This window comes from Falco naumanni, chromosome 18 (genome assembly GCF_017639655.2).
Source record: "Falco naumanni isolate bFalNau1 chromosome 18, bFalNau1.pat, whole genome shotgun sequence".
NCBI classification, from domain to species: Eukaryota; Metazoa; Chordata; class Aves; order Falconiformes; family Falconidae; genus Falco; species Falco naumanni.
Genome location: NC_054071.1, coordinates 5678024 through 5692739, shown reverse-complemented (window position 1 = coordinate 5692739; position 14716 = coordinate 5678024). Strand labels below are relative to the sequence as shown.

The following is a 14716-nucleotide window of genomic DNA, read 5'->3' as shown; positions in this document are numbered from 1 at the left end:
GTGCCGTGAGTGTTTGTCATTTATGTGCTTTTTTCCTGCTTTCTCTCTGTGCCATCAGGAGCAGACTCCTTCTGCCACAGATGTTCCCCTCAGAGGACAGTGGGCAGTGATGCCCATTGGCCTCTGCAGGGACCCGCTGTACGGACGTGACAGAATGAGAGGGGACTTGCCGTAGCTACCCTTGCCCTCGGATGCACACCCTGCCCCTTCCTCCTGGAGATGGGTGGGGAGGTGAGGAGGAGGCGGCTGTGGGCTCTAGCCAGGGTGATTTCTCCCGCTATTCCCTCCTTCCGTCCTCGTCGCCACCTTCTATCTGAGCCTTCTCCCCCAGCACAGCTCCATGCAGAGCAGGAGGAACTGCCCTGAGTGCCCGTGGGGCTGCTGACCTCCCAGGGCCTCCTGCAGCACCGGGCTCGTCCCATGAAGACAGGGCAAGTTGGCACCACCATCCGCAGGGCATGTTTGGAGGCCAAGGGCACTATTTCTGGGCAGACACACAGCACGGGAAGGGCTGATGGGCACGGGCTGTGCAGTGGCCAGAGATGTTGTCCTCAGCTCCGAGGGACAGCGACCAAGGGAGGCCATGGGGCTGTGTGTGCTGCCCTCCCATTGGTCTAGGAATGAGAAAGGATCCACTTGCTCCCCCATTTGTTTCCTCCCGGCGCATCTCCTTCCTCCCTGCGCAGCTTTAGAGAACATCCAGAGAGGAAAGGACCACACAGAGCCAGGGGCTGGGATGCTGCAGAGTTTAATGAGTCCAAAGAGGGAAACAAGATGCCTCTGAGGGGAGGCCACAGGGAAAGGGTCGCGCGGACAGCCAAGAGCCAGTGCCCCACAGAGGGAGAGGGACAGGCAGGTCCCCCCTGGGCTGCCTTTGGTGGGCCTCATGGCCCAGGGGAGTGGACAAAAACAAAGGCAAGGGAGGAAAAGGAGAGAGTGGAGGAAGGGAACGAGAGGCATCGGTCACGTTTCAAGAGAGCCCAGGCTGGCCCCTTCCTCAGGGCTGACACCCGTTGCAGGAGGCGTGAGGCATGCTCAGCCCCTCTCAAAGCAATGGCCACAGTCTCCGTCGTTCAGCCTGGCATCATCTTCTGGGTTCCAGCGGATCCTTGTCCGGGCCGTCGCCAGTGGCTTTAGCAGGGGCGACATCTGCTGCCGCAGTAGCGGCTGGTGATGCAGGAGAGGTCAAAGCCCCCGGAGTTGATGGGCACTCCCTCACAGCTGAGGATGCTGCCAACGGCAGCGGAGGTGGAGGAGCCCACGGCGGTGTTCTGCGGGAAGGAGCTGAGGATGGGGCCGGGCAGGGTCACCACCACGGCGGAGGGCTGGATGACGATGTTGGAGCTCTGGCACTGCCTGACACAGGGCTCGTTGCAGCTGCTGGCCAGCGGGGTCGGGCCGCAGGGCTGGCAGGGCTGGCACGGGTTGCAGCAGGACATGGCTTGGGGCTGGAGGTGCACCTGGGAGAGAGGGCAGGGGAAGCCAGAAACGGGGAAACATGAGAAGCAGCACTGCACCCAACCACAGCGGGGCCACCGCATCTCCTGGCCCAGCACACGCTGCCCAGCTGAAAGCCCAGGAGCCACCTCAGCTACGTCCCAGGCTCTCTCTGCAGAAGACCTTCTCCCCCCTTCCCTCTCCCGTGAGAAGCAGCTCCCAGCCCGGGGCTAGCACAGCCCACACGAGCTGAGCCCTCCACGGAGGAAAGACCTGGTCTGGAAGGAGGAGGACAAGAGACTTCACACGCACCTGATTCCCAAGGAGAAGGGGGCAAGAGAAGCGCATGAGAGCGCAGAGAGTCGGGCCGCCTTTTATAGCAGTCCTGCACTGCCTCGGGCCCAGAGGCACCCTCCGTGGAAGTAATAATTTTCTGACGAGTTCCTGGCAAATGCAGACCATCCCACCTAATGGTATGGGCTGTGTCCTGGTTTCCTGCACCGCTGCCTTTTCATTTCCTTGCTTACGGCACGTGCTTTCCCACATGAAGGCTGCTCTAAGTGCCGGCATGAGAAGGCCAAGGATTTCCGGGACAGGCACGTGCCGGCGCAGGAGGAAGACGCAGCTCAAGTGCTGGTGGCATCCCACGCGGAGAGGTGATGTGCGCCTGGCTCATTCCCGTGGGCTTGCTTGCGGCACAGTTGTCGGGAAAGGGGCACCGCTCCCATGCTTCTCATCTGCGTTGGCCCCAGGACCGCCATGCGAGAGGGCACGGCACATCCTTTCCTCTTGCTCCCCCCATCTCTCTCTGATGGTCGCTCATGGCCATCTCCTGCCTTTCTGTAAGCGTGCAGAGGTTTGCCTGGTTCCGTGCAGGCGTGAGTGAGCACACGTGTGTCAGCCTGTACTTGTGTGGGTCAGGGTGAAGACCTTGGCCTTCCCGGGGGTGTCCCTGGGCACTGCAGAGCAGCAGATCGCCCGTGCCAGCCAGAGCCCATTACAGCTGAGAGGCGGTGCCTTTGGCCGGGCAGAGAGGTGCCCAGGGAGCTGAAACGCAGCCTCTGCCCCCGCACCCCCACCTCTTGCTTTAAGTACAGGGCCAGGAAAGCCTGCCCGCCTCTGCGGGCCCCTGTCCCTGAATCGGTCCCCTCATGGTGCCGTCTTGCTGGGGGCTGGGGCGGGACGCAGGCTCCTCGTGTCCAGGCCAGGGCCAGGTGCACTTCGGCCTGGTGCTCACTGAGGCACGGCCTGAGACCTGGTGCCAAACGGGTGTGGAAGGGAAGGGACGGGGCTCCGCATGTTGCTCGGCTGTGAGATGGGGTGCCACAGGGGCAGTCGCGCAGCTCTGAGTCCAGCTCCTTTGGTGTTCAAGCACCATGAGTTCCAGGTCACGCACAGAACACGGAGTCTGAAGGCCAAGCACCTGTGTCTGGGGAGGCAGAGACAAGGCGTTCAGGGGAAGGTGCCAAAACCCGGCTGCTTCTTCATGAGCAGGTCAGGTAAAGTCCCTCTTTGCGCAGAAGGAAACTTGTGTGTGCTGACGGCAGCGCCCGCACCCGCAGCCCCCTGCGCTGCTGCGCGGTGGGGGAAATAGAAGAGCCGTGAATGAAGGAGGGAAGCTGAGGCTGTGGAGAAGACGTGGGGACGGGGTGGAGGTGTATCTTAAGGGCTTTTCTGCTGTTTCTCTCCCTCCTGCTCTATTTTTCATTGGCAATATGTTGGAGGAATGTTCCCCCAGTCAAGTCTGTTTTTCCAGTGAAAGTAACGGGTAAGTGATGCCCCTGGCTTTGCCTCGACCCACAGCCTTTTTCACCTTCTTTCCCCCTCTGTCGCGTTGCGCAGGGAGAGGGAGAGGGAGAGAGCAGCCTGGTGGGTCTGGAAGCCAGCCAAGGTCTTTTCAGTATTGCCCCACTTATGGTTCATGCAAGTGCCGTGAGTGTTTGTCATTTATGTGCTTTTTTCCTGCTTTCTCTCTGTGCCATCAGGAGCAGACTCCTTCTGCCACAGATGTTCCCCTCAGAGGACAGTGGGCAGTGATGCCCATTGGCCTCTGCAGGGACCCGCTGTACGGACGTGACGGAATGAGAGGGGACTTGCCGTAGCTACCCTTGCCCTCGGATGCACACCCTGCCCCTTCCTCCTGGAGATGGGTGGGGAGGTGAGGAGGAGGCGGCTGTGGGCTCTAGCCAGGGTGATTTCTCCCGCTATTCCCTCCTTCCGTCCTCGTCGCCACCTTCTGTCTGAGCCTTCTCCCCCAGCACAGCTCCATGCAGAGCAGGAGGAACTGCCCTGAGTGCCCGTGGGGCTGCTGACCTCCCAGGGCCTCCTGCAGCACCGGGCTCGTCCCATGAAGACAGGGCAAGTTGGCACCACCATCCGCAGGGCATGTTTGGAGGCCAAGGGCACTATTTCTGGGCAGACACACAGCACGGGAAGGGCTGATGGGCACGGGCTGTGCAGTGGCCAGAGATGTTGTCCTCAGCTCCGAGGGACAGCGACCAAGGGAGGCCATGGGGCTGTGTGTGCTGCCCTCCCATTGGTCTAGGAATGAGAAAGGATCCACTTGCTCCCCCATTTGTTTCCTCCCGGCGCATCTCCTTCCTCCCTGCGCAGCTTTAGAGAACATCCAGAGAGGAAAGGACCACACAGAGCCAGGGGCTGGGATGCTGCAGAGTTTAATGAGTCCAAAGAGGGAAACAAGATGCCTCTGAGGGGAGGCCACAGGGAAAGGGTCGCGCGGACAGCCAAGAGCCAGTGCCCCACAGAGGGAGAGGGACAGGCAGGTCCCCCCTGGGCTGCCTTTGGTGGGCCTCATGGCCCAGGGGAGTGGACAAAAACAAAGGCAAGGGAGGAAAAGGAGAGAGTGGAGGAAGGGAACGAGAGGCATCGGTCACGTTTCAAGAGAGCCCAGGCTGGCCCCTTCCTCAGGGCTGACACCCGTTGCAGGAGGCGTGAGGCATGCTCAGCCCCTCTCAAAGCAATGGCCACAGTCTCCGTCGTTCAGCCTGGCATCATCTTCTGGGTTCCAGCGGATCCTTGTCCGGGCCGTCGCCAGTGGCTTTAGCAGGGGCGACATCTGCTGCCGCAGTAGCGGCTGGTGATGCAGGAGAGGTCAAAGCCCCCGGAGTTGATGGGCACTCCCTCACAGCTGAGGATGCTGCCAACGGCAGCGGAGGTGGAGGAGCCCACGGCGGTGTTCTGCGGGAAGGAGCTGAGGATGGGGCCGGGCAGGGTCACCACCACGGCGGAGGGCTGGATGACGACGACAGAGTCCTGGCACTGCCTGCAACAGGGCTCGTTGCAGCTGCTGGCCAGCGGGGTCGGGCCGCAGGGCTGGCAGGACTGGCACGGGTTGCAGCAGGACATGGCTTGGGGCTGGAGGTGCACCTGGGAGAGAGGGCAGGGAGGAAGCATGGCACAGGGACACCTCAGGAGCAGCCTGCAACCCCACCAAAAGGAAGCCAAGGCAGGGGGCTGCACAGCGGGAAACAAGGGCTTCTTTGCCCGAGCTCAGCGGGGTCCTGCGCATAGCAGCCAGGCCCAGGGATGCTCATCACTAGCCTGGAGCAAAGGGCCAGCTCAGCCCAGCCTCAGCCTGTCTCCGTGACAGACTGTCTCTCCTCTGACCTCTCCCGCCACCCCCCGTCTCGGAGCACTAACATAAGACCAAGGAGCAGGTACCAGCTGAGCTGCCCTCGAAGGCTAGACCCTGTCCTGGAGGAGGAGGTGGAGGAGAAAAGGGGCTTCCAGCTCACCTGGTTCCCAAGGAGAAGGAGGTGACAGAAGCGGCTGAGAGAGCCATCAGTTGGGCTGGCTTTTATACTGGCCCCACGCTGCCTCAGGGCCAAGGCAGCCGCTGCATAAGCAGCAATTTTCCGGCATGCTGCTAATGAACGGAAACATCCCCGGTAATGACATGGCATGTGTTGCTCTTTCCCTCTACGCTGCCCTTGCGTTTCCTGGTTTATGTCATGCCCATCCCGTCACGGACGTCTCTTTTGAGAGCTGCGATGAGAGGGCCCGTGGTTTCCGGGGCAAGGCTGCCTCACTGTGGGCAGAAGACACGGACTAAGTGCCAGAGGGGTCCAGTGCAGGCAGGTGATGTCAGCCTGGGCTCTCTCTTTTGGGTGTTTGTGTGATCCTTCAGACAGGAACAGCTCCAGCTGCTCCTAGCCCTGCAGACTTGGTCTGCTGAGACCTGACATTGTTTTCGTGTACAAACCAATGGGCATAAAAGGAGCACTGAGACTCCACACTGGTATTTTTGTAATGTCTGCAAGTTCCTCTTGATGTATTGTTCTTACGTAGATGTTTAGAGGAAGAAAGGAAAAGAGATTGTATAGGCCTTATCTTCCAGAATTATTGAATAAAACAAAGTCAGGTTGGATGGAGCTTTGAGCCACTTGTCCAATGAAGAATGTCCCTGCCCAAGGCAGAGGGCTTGGAGAAGGTGATCTTCCATGGTCCCTTTGAACCCAAACATGCTACGAGTCTATCGTTCTATGAAAACGAGTTGTACGTAAGTAGGAATGGACTAAGTCCTTGGAGCCACACAGTGAAGCCGCTTCAATGCTAGAAGGGATGAAATGCTGAAGTACCAGGCATGGGCAGGTGATGTTGAATTGCGCAGAAAATTTTTGGTAAGATGCACAAGCAGAACGGAAGCAAGAAAGTTGATGTCTCCTCCTTCTGAATGAGACTGTCACTACAGGCCGTTGGGTGACACAGAAAAAAGTGACGGACTCACACCCTTGTGAGATACTGGGGAAAGCAGCATGAGCTGCCAGGTTTGAGTATCAGGATGGACGTGAGCCTGCAATATGAGATTGTACAGATACATCGATCAGCATTTTTGAGAGTATAGAGAGTGAGACGAGGAATGAGCAGAAGGAATGAGCTAATAAGGTGATGGATAGCTGGATACACAGTCCGGCAGTGTAAAAATAACTCCAGCTCTCGGGTGGATTCAGGGAGGTTCTTTGCACTGTCTGCGGAGTAGTCCCTGGTGCTTCTCTGCGTGCCGGGTGCCACGCTGCCAGACAACATTGGCTCGTTGGGCAGTCCTTAATGGCATGGAATTTAACACGACTAAGTGCCAGATTCATGCACCTAGGATGGAGTAACACCAGATACAAGTATGAATTAGGAGATGAGTTTCTGGAGAGCAGCCCTGCAGAAAAGGATCCTTGAGTTGTGTCTGACAACAGGTTCCATAGGAGTTAGCATCATGCCCTGGCAGCAAGGGGGCAGACCTTATACTAGGGTGCATTAAGCACAGTATAACCTGCTGGTCAAAAGAGGTGATTTTTCTGTTTTTTATAGCATTGGTGTGGCCTCATCTTGAGTTCTGTATGCGGTTCTAGGCCCCACAATTTCTGGTGGCTGTTAAGGTACTTGAATGTATCCAGAGAAGGGTAACAAAGCTGGTGAAAGGGCTGGAAGGTATGTCCTATGCGGAGCAGCTAAGGGCTTTGGGTTTGTCTAGCTTGGAGAAGAGGAGGCTGAGGGGGAACTTCACTGCTCTCTACAGCTTCCTGAGGAGGAGAAGCAGGGGTGGAGGTGCTGAGCTTTTCTCCCCAGTACTCAGTGACATGACATGTGGGAATGGTTCAAAGTCACATCAGACGCCATTCAGACTTGACATTCAGAAGCATTTTTTTGCTGAGCTGGTGGTCAAACACTGAAGAGGCTTCCTAGAGAGGTGGTTGACGCCCTGTGCCTGTCAGTATTTAAGAGGCATTTGGACAACGCCCTTAATAACATGCTTTAATTATTCTTTGGCCCTGAAGTGATCAGGTAGTTGAACTATACAATCATTACAGGTCCCTTCCAGCTGAAAATATTCTATTCTGTTCTATTCTTCCCTATGCAATCCTACCTTATCCTATCCTATCCTGTCAGGGATGACTGGACTTCCAGAATGGGAGTTCACCTGTAGGTGAGCAAAGGCAGTGGGTTGATTGATGTTGATCATATGCAGCTGCGGCCTTGATTCGAAGGCAGTGGGTTGATTGCTTTGATGATGTACAGCTGTGATCCTATAGCAGAGTGGTTAAATAGCTCTGAGGCATGTGGGAGAGAGTGTGTGTCTGGATGAAGCAGAAAGATTGGGTTGAGACAGAGGGAAGGAGCAGTGTGGTCTGGTCTCTGGAGGATGAAGAAACAGTGCAGACAATAGAGTTTGCCCAATGGTAAAGCTTTTTGCTGTTTGCTATTTTACATGTGTTGTGCTATTTCCTGACTGCAGTAACTAAAATTTCAATGTTTACCCACACTTTCTCTGACATGCTGCTCTCTACCTTGCTGATCTGTCACCTCTCCCTGACCAAGAAAAAAATTGTTCTTTGTTTTAATTATGCTTTCAAGCTAAACCATACTTCTGTCTCTGTAAAACACACATAAGGTTTGGTGGTGTGGGGCTGTGGCTGCAAAGTCAGAGCTGGGGCCAAAACTTCTCAGTACTCAGAGGAGTCGGAAAAAAGTTTTCAAATACCTGTGTCCTGGTTTTGGCTGGGAAAGAGTTAATATTCTTCTTGGCAGCTGGTGCAGTACTGTTTTGAATTTGGGGTGAGAATAATGTTGATAGCACATTGATGGTTTTAGTTGTTGTTACTTAATGTTTATACTAAGTCAAGGACTTGTCAGTTTCTCAGGCCCTGCTAGTGAGAAGGTCTGGAGGGGGACACAGCCAGGACAGCTGACTCCAACTGGCCAAAGGGTTGTTCCATACCATACCATGTCATGCTTGGTATACAAACTGGAAGGGGTGAGCCAGGGCCTGGGACCACTGCTTGGGGAATGGCTGGGTATCAGTCAGCAGGTGGTAAGCAATTGTATTGTGCATCACTTCTTTTCTTTCCTCCATTCCCTTTGGATTTTGTTGCTCTCTCCTTCTCCCTCCTTTTCATTATAACTGTTAGTAGTATTATTATAGGTTTTCTTTTATTTAAATTATTAAATTGTTCTAATCTCAACCCTCAAGTTTTGCATTCCTTTTCAATTCTCCTCCCCATTTCTCTGGGTGATGGGGGAGTGAGTGAGCAGCTGTGTGGTACTTAGTTAAAGGCTGGGGTTGAACCACAAAAACATGCCACAGGTAAAGCAGTGTCAATTTGGGGAATCTTATAAAATATAATTTCCTGAAAAACAAAACAAATATCTGGTCACTGAGCTGGAGGTACTTAAGGAGAATAAGGACCCAATTTAGAGAAAAGGATGTTGTGGGACACAATGTCAAAGACCTGATGCCAGAATGCAGGGCTTGTTCCCCACTGCCTTAGAAGGAGCTGACTGTGTCTTCCTCAGCTCCAAGAAACAGTGACTGAGCATCAAGGGACTCGTTGTCCTGTCCCACCCTCCCCTTCCTCTGGGAATGGCGAATGATCTGCTTGTGTCCCCACCTTCTCCTCCACCACCCAAGGAAATGCTTTTCTTCCTCAGCAGCTCGAGACAATGACACCCAGAAAGGATTACGCTGAGGCAGAGGCTGCGATGCAGAAAGCTTTAATGACTCTGAAGCAGGAAATGAGTTCCCTTGTAGAGGAGGCTGCTGGTGGTGGGAGATCACCGGCAGCTGCCAGAAGTTTGTGCCCGTCACCCATGGCGGAGATCCCACAGAGCAGCCATCTGCCTGCCCCACAGATGGAGAGGGCTTAGCAGATCCCCCCAGTTGTCTCTGGGAGACTTACAGCCCAGAAACACAGAAGACAGGAGATGGGAGAGAGTCAAGCAGGGAAAGCAGACTTTGGCCATGTTTCAGAGACCCCAGCTCATGCTCAGCATCTCTGAAGTCAAGGGCCAGGAGCTCTGTCCTCAGCCTAGGTCTGCATTCCTGGGGGTCCTTGTCCGGGTTGTCACCAGTGGCTTTAGCAGGGGCGACATCTGCTGCCGCAGTAGCGGCTGGTGATGCAGGAGAGGTCAAAGCCCCCGGAGTTGATGGGCACTCCCTCACAGCTGAGGATGCTGCCAACGGCAGCGGAGGTGGAGGAGCCCACAACGGTGTTCTGCGGGAAGGAGCTGAGGATGGGGCCGGGCAGGGTCACCACCACTGGAGAAGGCTCGATGACGACGGTGGAGTTCTGGCACTGCCTGACACAGGGCTCGTTGCAGCTGTTGGCCAGCGGGGTCGGGCCGCAGGGCTGGCAGGGCATGCACGGGTTGCAGCAGGACATGGCTTGGGGCTGGAGGTGCACCTGGAGGGAGGAAGCAGAGCACAGCGACAGGTGAGGAGCGGTCTGCCACGCGTCCATCACCCCACTGTGAGGTCTTCAAAGACAGCTGCTGAGCTGCGGGGTAGAAACTGAGCAGAGGAGTTTCATGGCCTCATCCAGACACAGTTCGGCAAAGTATCACCATGCCCAGCCGAGCTGCTGCCTGTCTCTTCAAGTAACAGCTCCCTCAGCCAAGTGCTAGGCCTTTGCCCTTCTCCCCCTCCCATGACAAGCAGCACCACAACCCAGCATCAGGTGGAGGATCGCGCATCTGCACGGCCACAGAAGGACATGGCGAAAGCGCCTCAGACTCACCTGGTTCCCAAGGAGAACGAGGAGAGAGAAGTGGATGAGAGAGCGAGGAGCTGCGCTGGCTTTTATGCTGGCCCTGACCTGCCCCAGGCCCACAGGTGGCTTCTGCGGAAGTGGCAATTTTCAAAGCTGCTCATGAGGTGAACGGAAAACATCCCAGCTAACAACATGGGCTGGGTGGCTGTTGTCCTGGATGCTGCCTTCTCATTTCCTGGCTAATGCCATACCCATTCCCTCACAGAGGCTTCCTCTGGGTGCGGGGACTGGGAGGTCCCGGGTGTCCAGGGCAGGAATGTGTTTGCATCCGTAGAAGACTCGGCTCGTGTCAGATGGGTGCAGTGCACCCAAGTGTTGCTGGCCCGGGGCACGCTGGTGGGGTTGCCTCGGGCTGCGTTGACAGCAAGGGGCCCAGCTGCTCCCAGCCCTATAATCCTTGGCGGGTGACCCAAGGGCTTCCCCGCCTGAGGACATGCTGCGCCTTTCTTTTTGCCTCCCTCCCAACAGGATAAGGACAGCTTCCCTGTGTGGGCTGCCTGATGCTCCCCCAAGCCCTGAGGGAGTACTTGAGAGCCCCTTTTAGCCCCCACCCTCAAATACCACAGAGGTGTGCGTCATGGCTTCCACAGAGTGCGTCAGGTGGTGGGGCTGGCTGATCCACAGGTTTGGAGCTAGACAATATGTAGAAAGATAGAGTTATTACTTTCTATCAGGCATTACTTCTCTAAATGAAACTTGTTTAAGCTTGAAACTTTACAGGCAGAAAGATGATATCTTTTTTGCGACCTGAGCATAGTAAGAAAATCCAAATGATAAGGCTGGTTTTAAATTCTTTGTGGGGAATACTTGGACAGAGACCCAACCTCCTTGACGTTAACATTGTAAAACAACCAGACGAGTCTCATGGTTACCTCTTTCCCCCAGCTTATGGAGAAAGTCTTTTTTTGGTGCTTTTATTGATGAAGATACAGCCACGGTCTCGTGGAACCACACCAAGGGTACGTGGCCCTGGAGTGTACAATACTAACATTTCTGTAGCTTGCTTCACAACAGGGTATGCACACCTAGAGCTTTACAATCTCTCAGGTGCCCTGCAAAACCATTCCCTTTATCTTGCCACAGCCTCTGTGATATCTGTGAGTCATCTGGGGTGCTGGGACCCCCTTGCCCAGTGAGTTGATGGGCAAGTGTCTGCCAGATAAGCATATCACGGAGTTTGTGTCATTGGGCCCTAAATCTTACTGCTTCTTGCAGTCTAAAGAAAAGGGTAATTTCAAGGTTAAATGCATCACTTTAAGTGCAACAGAGGAAAGATCAATTTTGAGGCACTGAGGGATCTTGTGTTGTATTACAGTGCAAATCTAGACAGTGACAACCTTAAAAAGGTTCTGATAGACCAGTGCTGTATCACCGGGAACAAGCAGAAGTGTGCAATAGATACCAAGGCCCCTTTGGAACATGCAGGAGGTAGTCTATGACGAAACAGTAATGACTGAAAATTTAAAAGCCTCTTTTATGAGCATGTACTGAAAGCACCCTTTTCTGCTCTCCTGGAAAGGCATAGCAACTGTAGGGAATTTGTAAAAAGTCTTCTGGAGCATCACAGAATGGTTGAGGTTGGAAGGGAGCACTAGAAGTGACCTTGCCCAACCACACTTCTGAAGCAGGGTCACCTAGAGCAGGTTGCCCAGAATTATGTCTTGATGGCTCTTGAATCTCTTCAAGGAGGGAAACTCCACAACCTCTCTGGACAACCTGTTCCAGTGTTCAGTCCCCATCACAGGAAAAAAGCGTTTCCAGTTGTTTCAGACAGCGACCTGTGTTTCAGCCTGTGCCCATCACCCATGGCACTGTCATGGGGCACCACTGAGAAGTCGTCTTTGCACCTTGCCTTCAGTTACTTATTTATACAGTGTGTTGTGTTTACATGACAAGGTTTTGGCAGTGGAGGAGATTCCAGAGGTGGCTTCTGTGAGAAGATGCTAGAAGCCATTCCTGTGTTGGATGGACCCAGTTCCAGCTAGCTCCAAGAAAGACCCATCTGTGGCCAAAGCTGAGCCAATCAGTGATGTTGCTAGCATTTCTCTGATAACATATTTAAGAAGAGGTAATAAATTGTTGTGCAACATCAGCTGGGAGAGAAGTGAGAATAGGTGAGAGGAAACAATTATGCAGACACCAAGGTCAGTGAAGGAGGGGGAGGTGGCATCAGAGCTCCAGGTGCTGGAGCAGATTTCCCTGCAGCCTGTGGTAGAGACCATGGTGATGCAGGTTGTCCTGCTGTAGCCTATGGAGGTCCACAGTGAAGTAGATATCCACCCTGGAGCCCACAGAGGACCTCCTACCAGAGCAGGTAGATGTACCTTGAAGGAAGCTGTGAGCCCATTGAGAGCTGGAACAGGTTCCTGGCAGGAATGTGGTCCCACAGGGCACCTGTGCTGGAGAAGTCTGTTCCTGGAGGACTGCACCCCATGGAAGGGAGCCACACTGCAACAAGTTCATGAAAAACTGCAGCCTGTGGGAGGGACTGACATTAGAGAAGTTTGTGAAGGACTGTCTCCTGTGGGTGGGACCCCATGCTGGGGCTGGGGAAAAGCATGAGAGGGAAGGACCAGCAGAGACAACATGTGACAAACTGACTGCACCTCCTCATTGCCTGTCACCCGCTAAACTGACCATCCTTCAGAACCAATTACCATCGGTTCATCCACAAAAAAGCATGAATTTAGCATGTTGCCAAGCGATAGAATCCACTGCAGGGAGTTCTCCCCTTCCTCCCCCGTTATTCCCCGGGCAGACTGGGAGAGCTGCCACAGAAGGAGGGAGGACTCGGAGGCACAGGCCTGGATGCAGCACAACTTTAATGAGTCGAAAGAAGAAAAGGAGGTGGCTCCTAGGCAGCGCCAGGGGCAGCCACTGAGGTGCGGTGGAGCTCCTGCAGGGTGTCCGTCTGCCTGCCCTGCGGAGGGAGGGAGGCCAACAGGTGCCAGCCACGCTGGTGCTGGGAGGCTAGGCGACAGCAAAGGGAAGAGGGCAAAAAGGCTGAGTGGAAGAAGGGGCCAATGGCACGGAGCTCCATCTCCGGTCCATGTTCTGAGGTCCTGAAGGTTCTTGCCCAAAGCTGTTGCCAGCACCTTTAGCAGGGGCGACATCTGCTGCCGCAGTAGCGGCTGGTGATGCAGGAGAGGTCAAAGCCCCCGGAGTTGATGGGCACTCCCTCACAGCTGAGGATGCTGCCAACGGCAGCGGAGGTGGAGGAGCCCACGGCGGTGTTCTGCGGGAAGGAGCTGAGGATGGGGCCGGGCAGGGTCACCACCACGGCGGAGGGCTGGATGACGATGTTGGAGCTCTGGCACTGCCTGACACAGGGCTCGTTGCAGCTGCTGGCCAGCGGGGTCGGGCCGCAGGGCTGGCAGGGCTGGCACGGGTTGCAGCAGGACATGGCTTGGGGCTGGAGGTGCACCTGGGAGAGAGGGCAGGGGAAGCCAGAAACGGGGAAACATGAGAAGCAGCACTGCACCCAACCACAGCGGGGCCACCGCATCTCCTGGCCCAGCACACGCTGCCCAGCTGAAAGCCCAGGAGCCACCTCAGCTACGTCCCAGGCTCTCTCTGCAGAAGACCTTCTCCCCCCTTCCCTCTCCCGTGAGAAGCAGCTCCCAGCCCGGGGCTAGCACAGCCCACACGAGCTGAGCCCTCCACGGAGGAAAGACCTGGTCTGGAAGGAGGAGGACAAGAGACTTCACACGCACCTGATTCCCAAGGAGAAGGGGGCAAGAGAAGCGCGTGAGAGCGCAGAGAGTCGGGCCGCCTTTTATAGCAGTCCTGCACTGCCTCGGGCCCAGAGGCACCCTCCGTGGAAGTAATAATTTTCTGACGAGTTCCTGGCAAATGCAGACCATCCCACCTAATGGTATGGGCTGTGTCCTGGTTTCCTGCACCGCTGCCTTTTCATTTCCCTGCTTACGGCACGTGCTTTCCCACATGAAGGCTGCTCTAAGTGCCGGCATGAGAAGGCCAAGGATTTCCGGGACAGGCACGTGCCGGCGCAGGAGGAAGACGCAGCTCAAGTGCTGGTGGCATCCCACGCGGAGAGGTGATGTGCGCCTGGCTCATTCCCGTGGGCTTGCTTGCGGCACAGTTGTCGGGAAAGGGGCACCGCTCCCATGCTTCTCATCTGCGTTGGCCCCAGGACCGCCATGCGAGAGGGCACGGCACATCCTTTCCTCTTGCTCCCCCCATCTCTCTCTGATGGTCGCTCATGGCCATCTCCTGCCTTTCTGTAAGCGTGCAGAGGTTTGCCTGGTTCCGTGCAGGCGTGAGTGAGCACACGTGTGTCAGCCTGTACTTGTGTGGGTCAGGGTGAAGACCTTGGCCTTCCCGGGGGTGTCCCTGGGCACTGCAGAGCAGCAGATCGCCCGTGCCAGCCAGAGCCCATTACAGCTGAGAGGCGGTGCCTTTGGCCGGGCAGAGAGGTGCCCAGGGAGCTGAAACGCAGCCTCTGCCCCCGCACCCCCTCCTCTTGCTTTAAGTACAGGGCCAGGAAAGCCTGCCCGCCTCTGCGGGCCCCTGTCCCTGAGTCGGTCCCCTCATGGTGCCGTCTTGCTGGGGGCTGGGGCGGGACGCAGGCTCCTCGTGTCCAGGCCAGGGCCAGGTGCACTTCGGCCTGGTGCTCACTGAGGCACGGCCTGAGACCTGGTGCCAAACGGGTGTGGAAGGGAAGGGACGGGGCTCCGCATGTTGCTCGGCTGTGAGATGGG

At 55.9% G+C, this 14716-nt stretch overlaps 2 protein-coding genes and 2 pseudogenes across 2 annotated transcripts; all 4 read right to left on the bottom strand.

The window, feature by feature from the left end:
* Positions 1-732: 732 nt before the first annotated feature.
* On the bottom strand, positions 733-2198 carry LOC121099120 (annotated as a pseudogene).
* Positions 2199-4096: 1898 nt separating this feature from the next.
* LOC121098964 (feather keratin Cos1-2-like) lies at positions 4097-5385 on the bottom strand. Its single transcript, XM_040617527.1, has 2 exons — positions 5193-5385; positions 4097-4824 (listed from the first exon to the last, which is right to left on the bottom strand). Exons 1-2 carry the CDS (start codon positions 5358-5360, stop codon positions 4498-4500), a joined length of 495 nt encoding a protein of 164 aa, XP_040473461.1. The 5' UTR covers positions 5361-5385; the 3' UTR covers positions 4097-4497.
* Positions 4097-14157, bottom strand: LOC121099117 (annotated as a pseudogene).
* On the bottom strand, positions 9296-10861 carry LOC121099118 (feather keratin Cos1-1/Cos1-3/Cos2-1). Its single transcript, XM_040617763.1, has 3 exons — positions 10820-10861; positions 9963-10064; positions 9296-9629 (listed from the first exon to the last, which is right to left on the bottom strand). Exons 1-3 carry the CDS (start codon positions 10859-10861, stop codon positions 9303-9305), a joined length of 471 nt encoding a protein of 156 aa, XP_040473697.1. The 3' UTR covers positions 9296-9302.
* Positions 14158-14716: the final 559 nt, after the last annotated feature.

Bases quoted from the DNA above. Each gene is read 5' to 3' on its own strand.
- LOC121099118 (XM_040617763.1), bottom strand. From the start codon at position 10,861: ATGAGACTCGTCTGGTTGTTTTACAATGTTAACGTCAAGGAG. The intron at 10,065-10,819 runs GTTGGGTCTCTG...CCACTTCCGCAG, and splicing joins ACAATGTTAACGTCAAGGAG to AAGCCACCTGTGGGCCTGGG. The intron at 9,630-9,962 runs GTGAGTCTGAGG...TCCTCCCTCCAG, and splicing joins TCGTTCTCCTTGGGAACCAG to GTGCACCTCCAGCCCCAAGC.
- LOC121098964 (XM_040617527.1), bottom strand. From the start codon at position 5,360: ATGCCATGTCATTACCGGGGATGTTTCCGTTCATTAGCAGCATGCCGG. The intron at 4,825-5,192 runs GTGAGCTGGAAG...CCTCTCTCCCAG, and splicing joins TCCTTCTCCTTGGGAACCAG to GTGCACCTCCAGCCCCAAGC.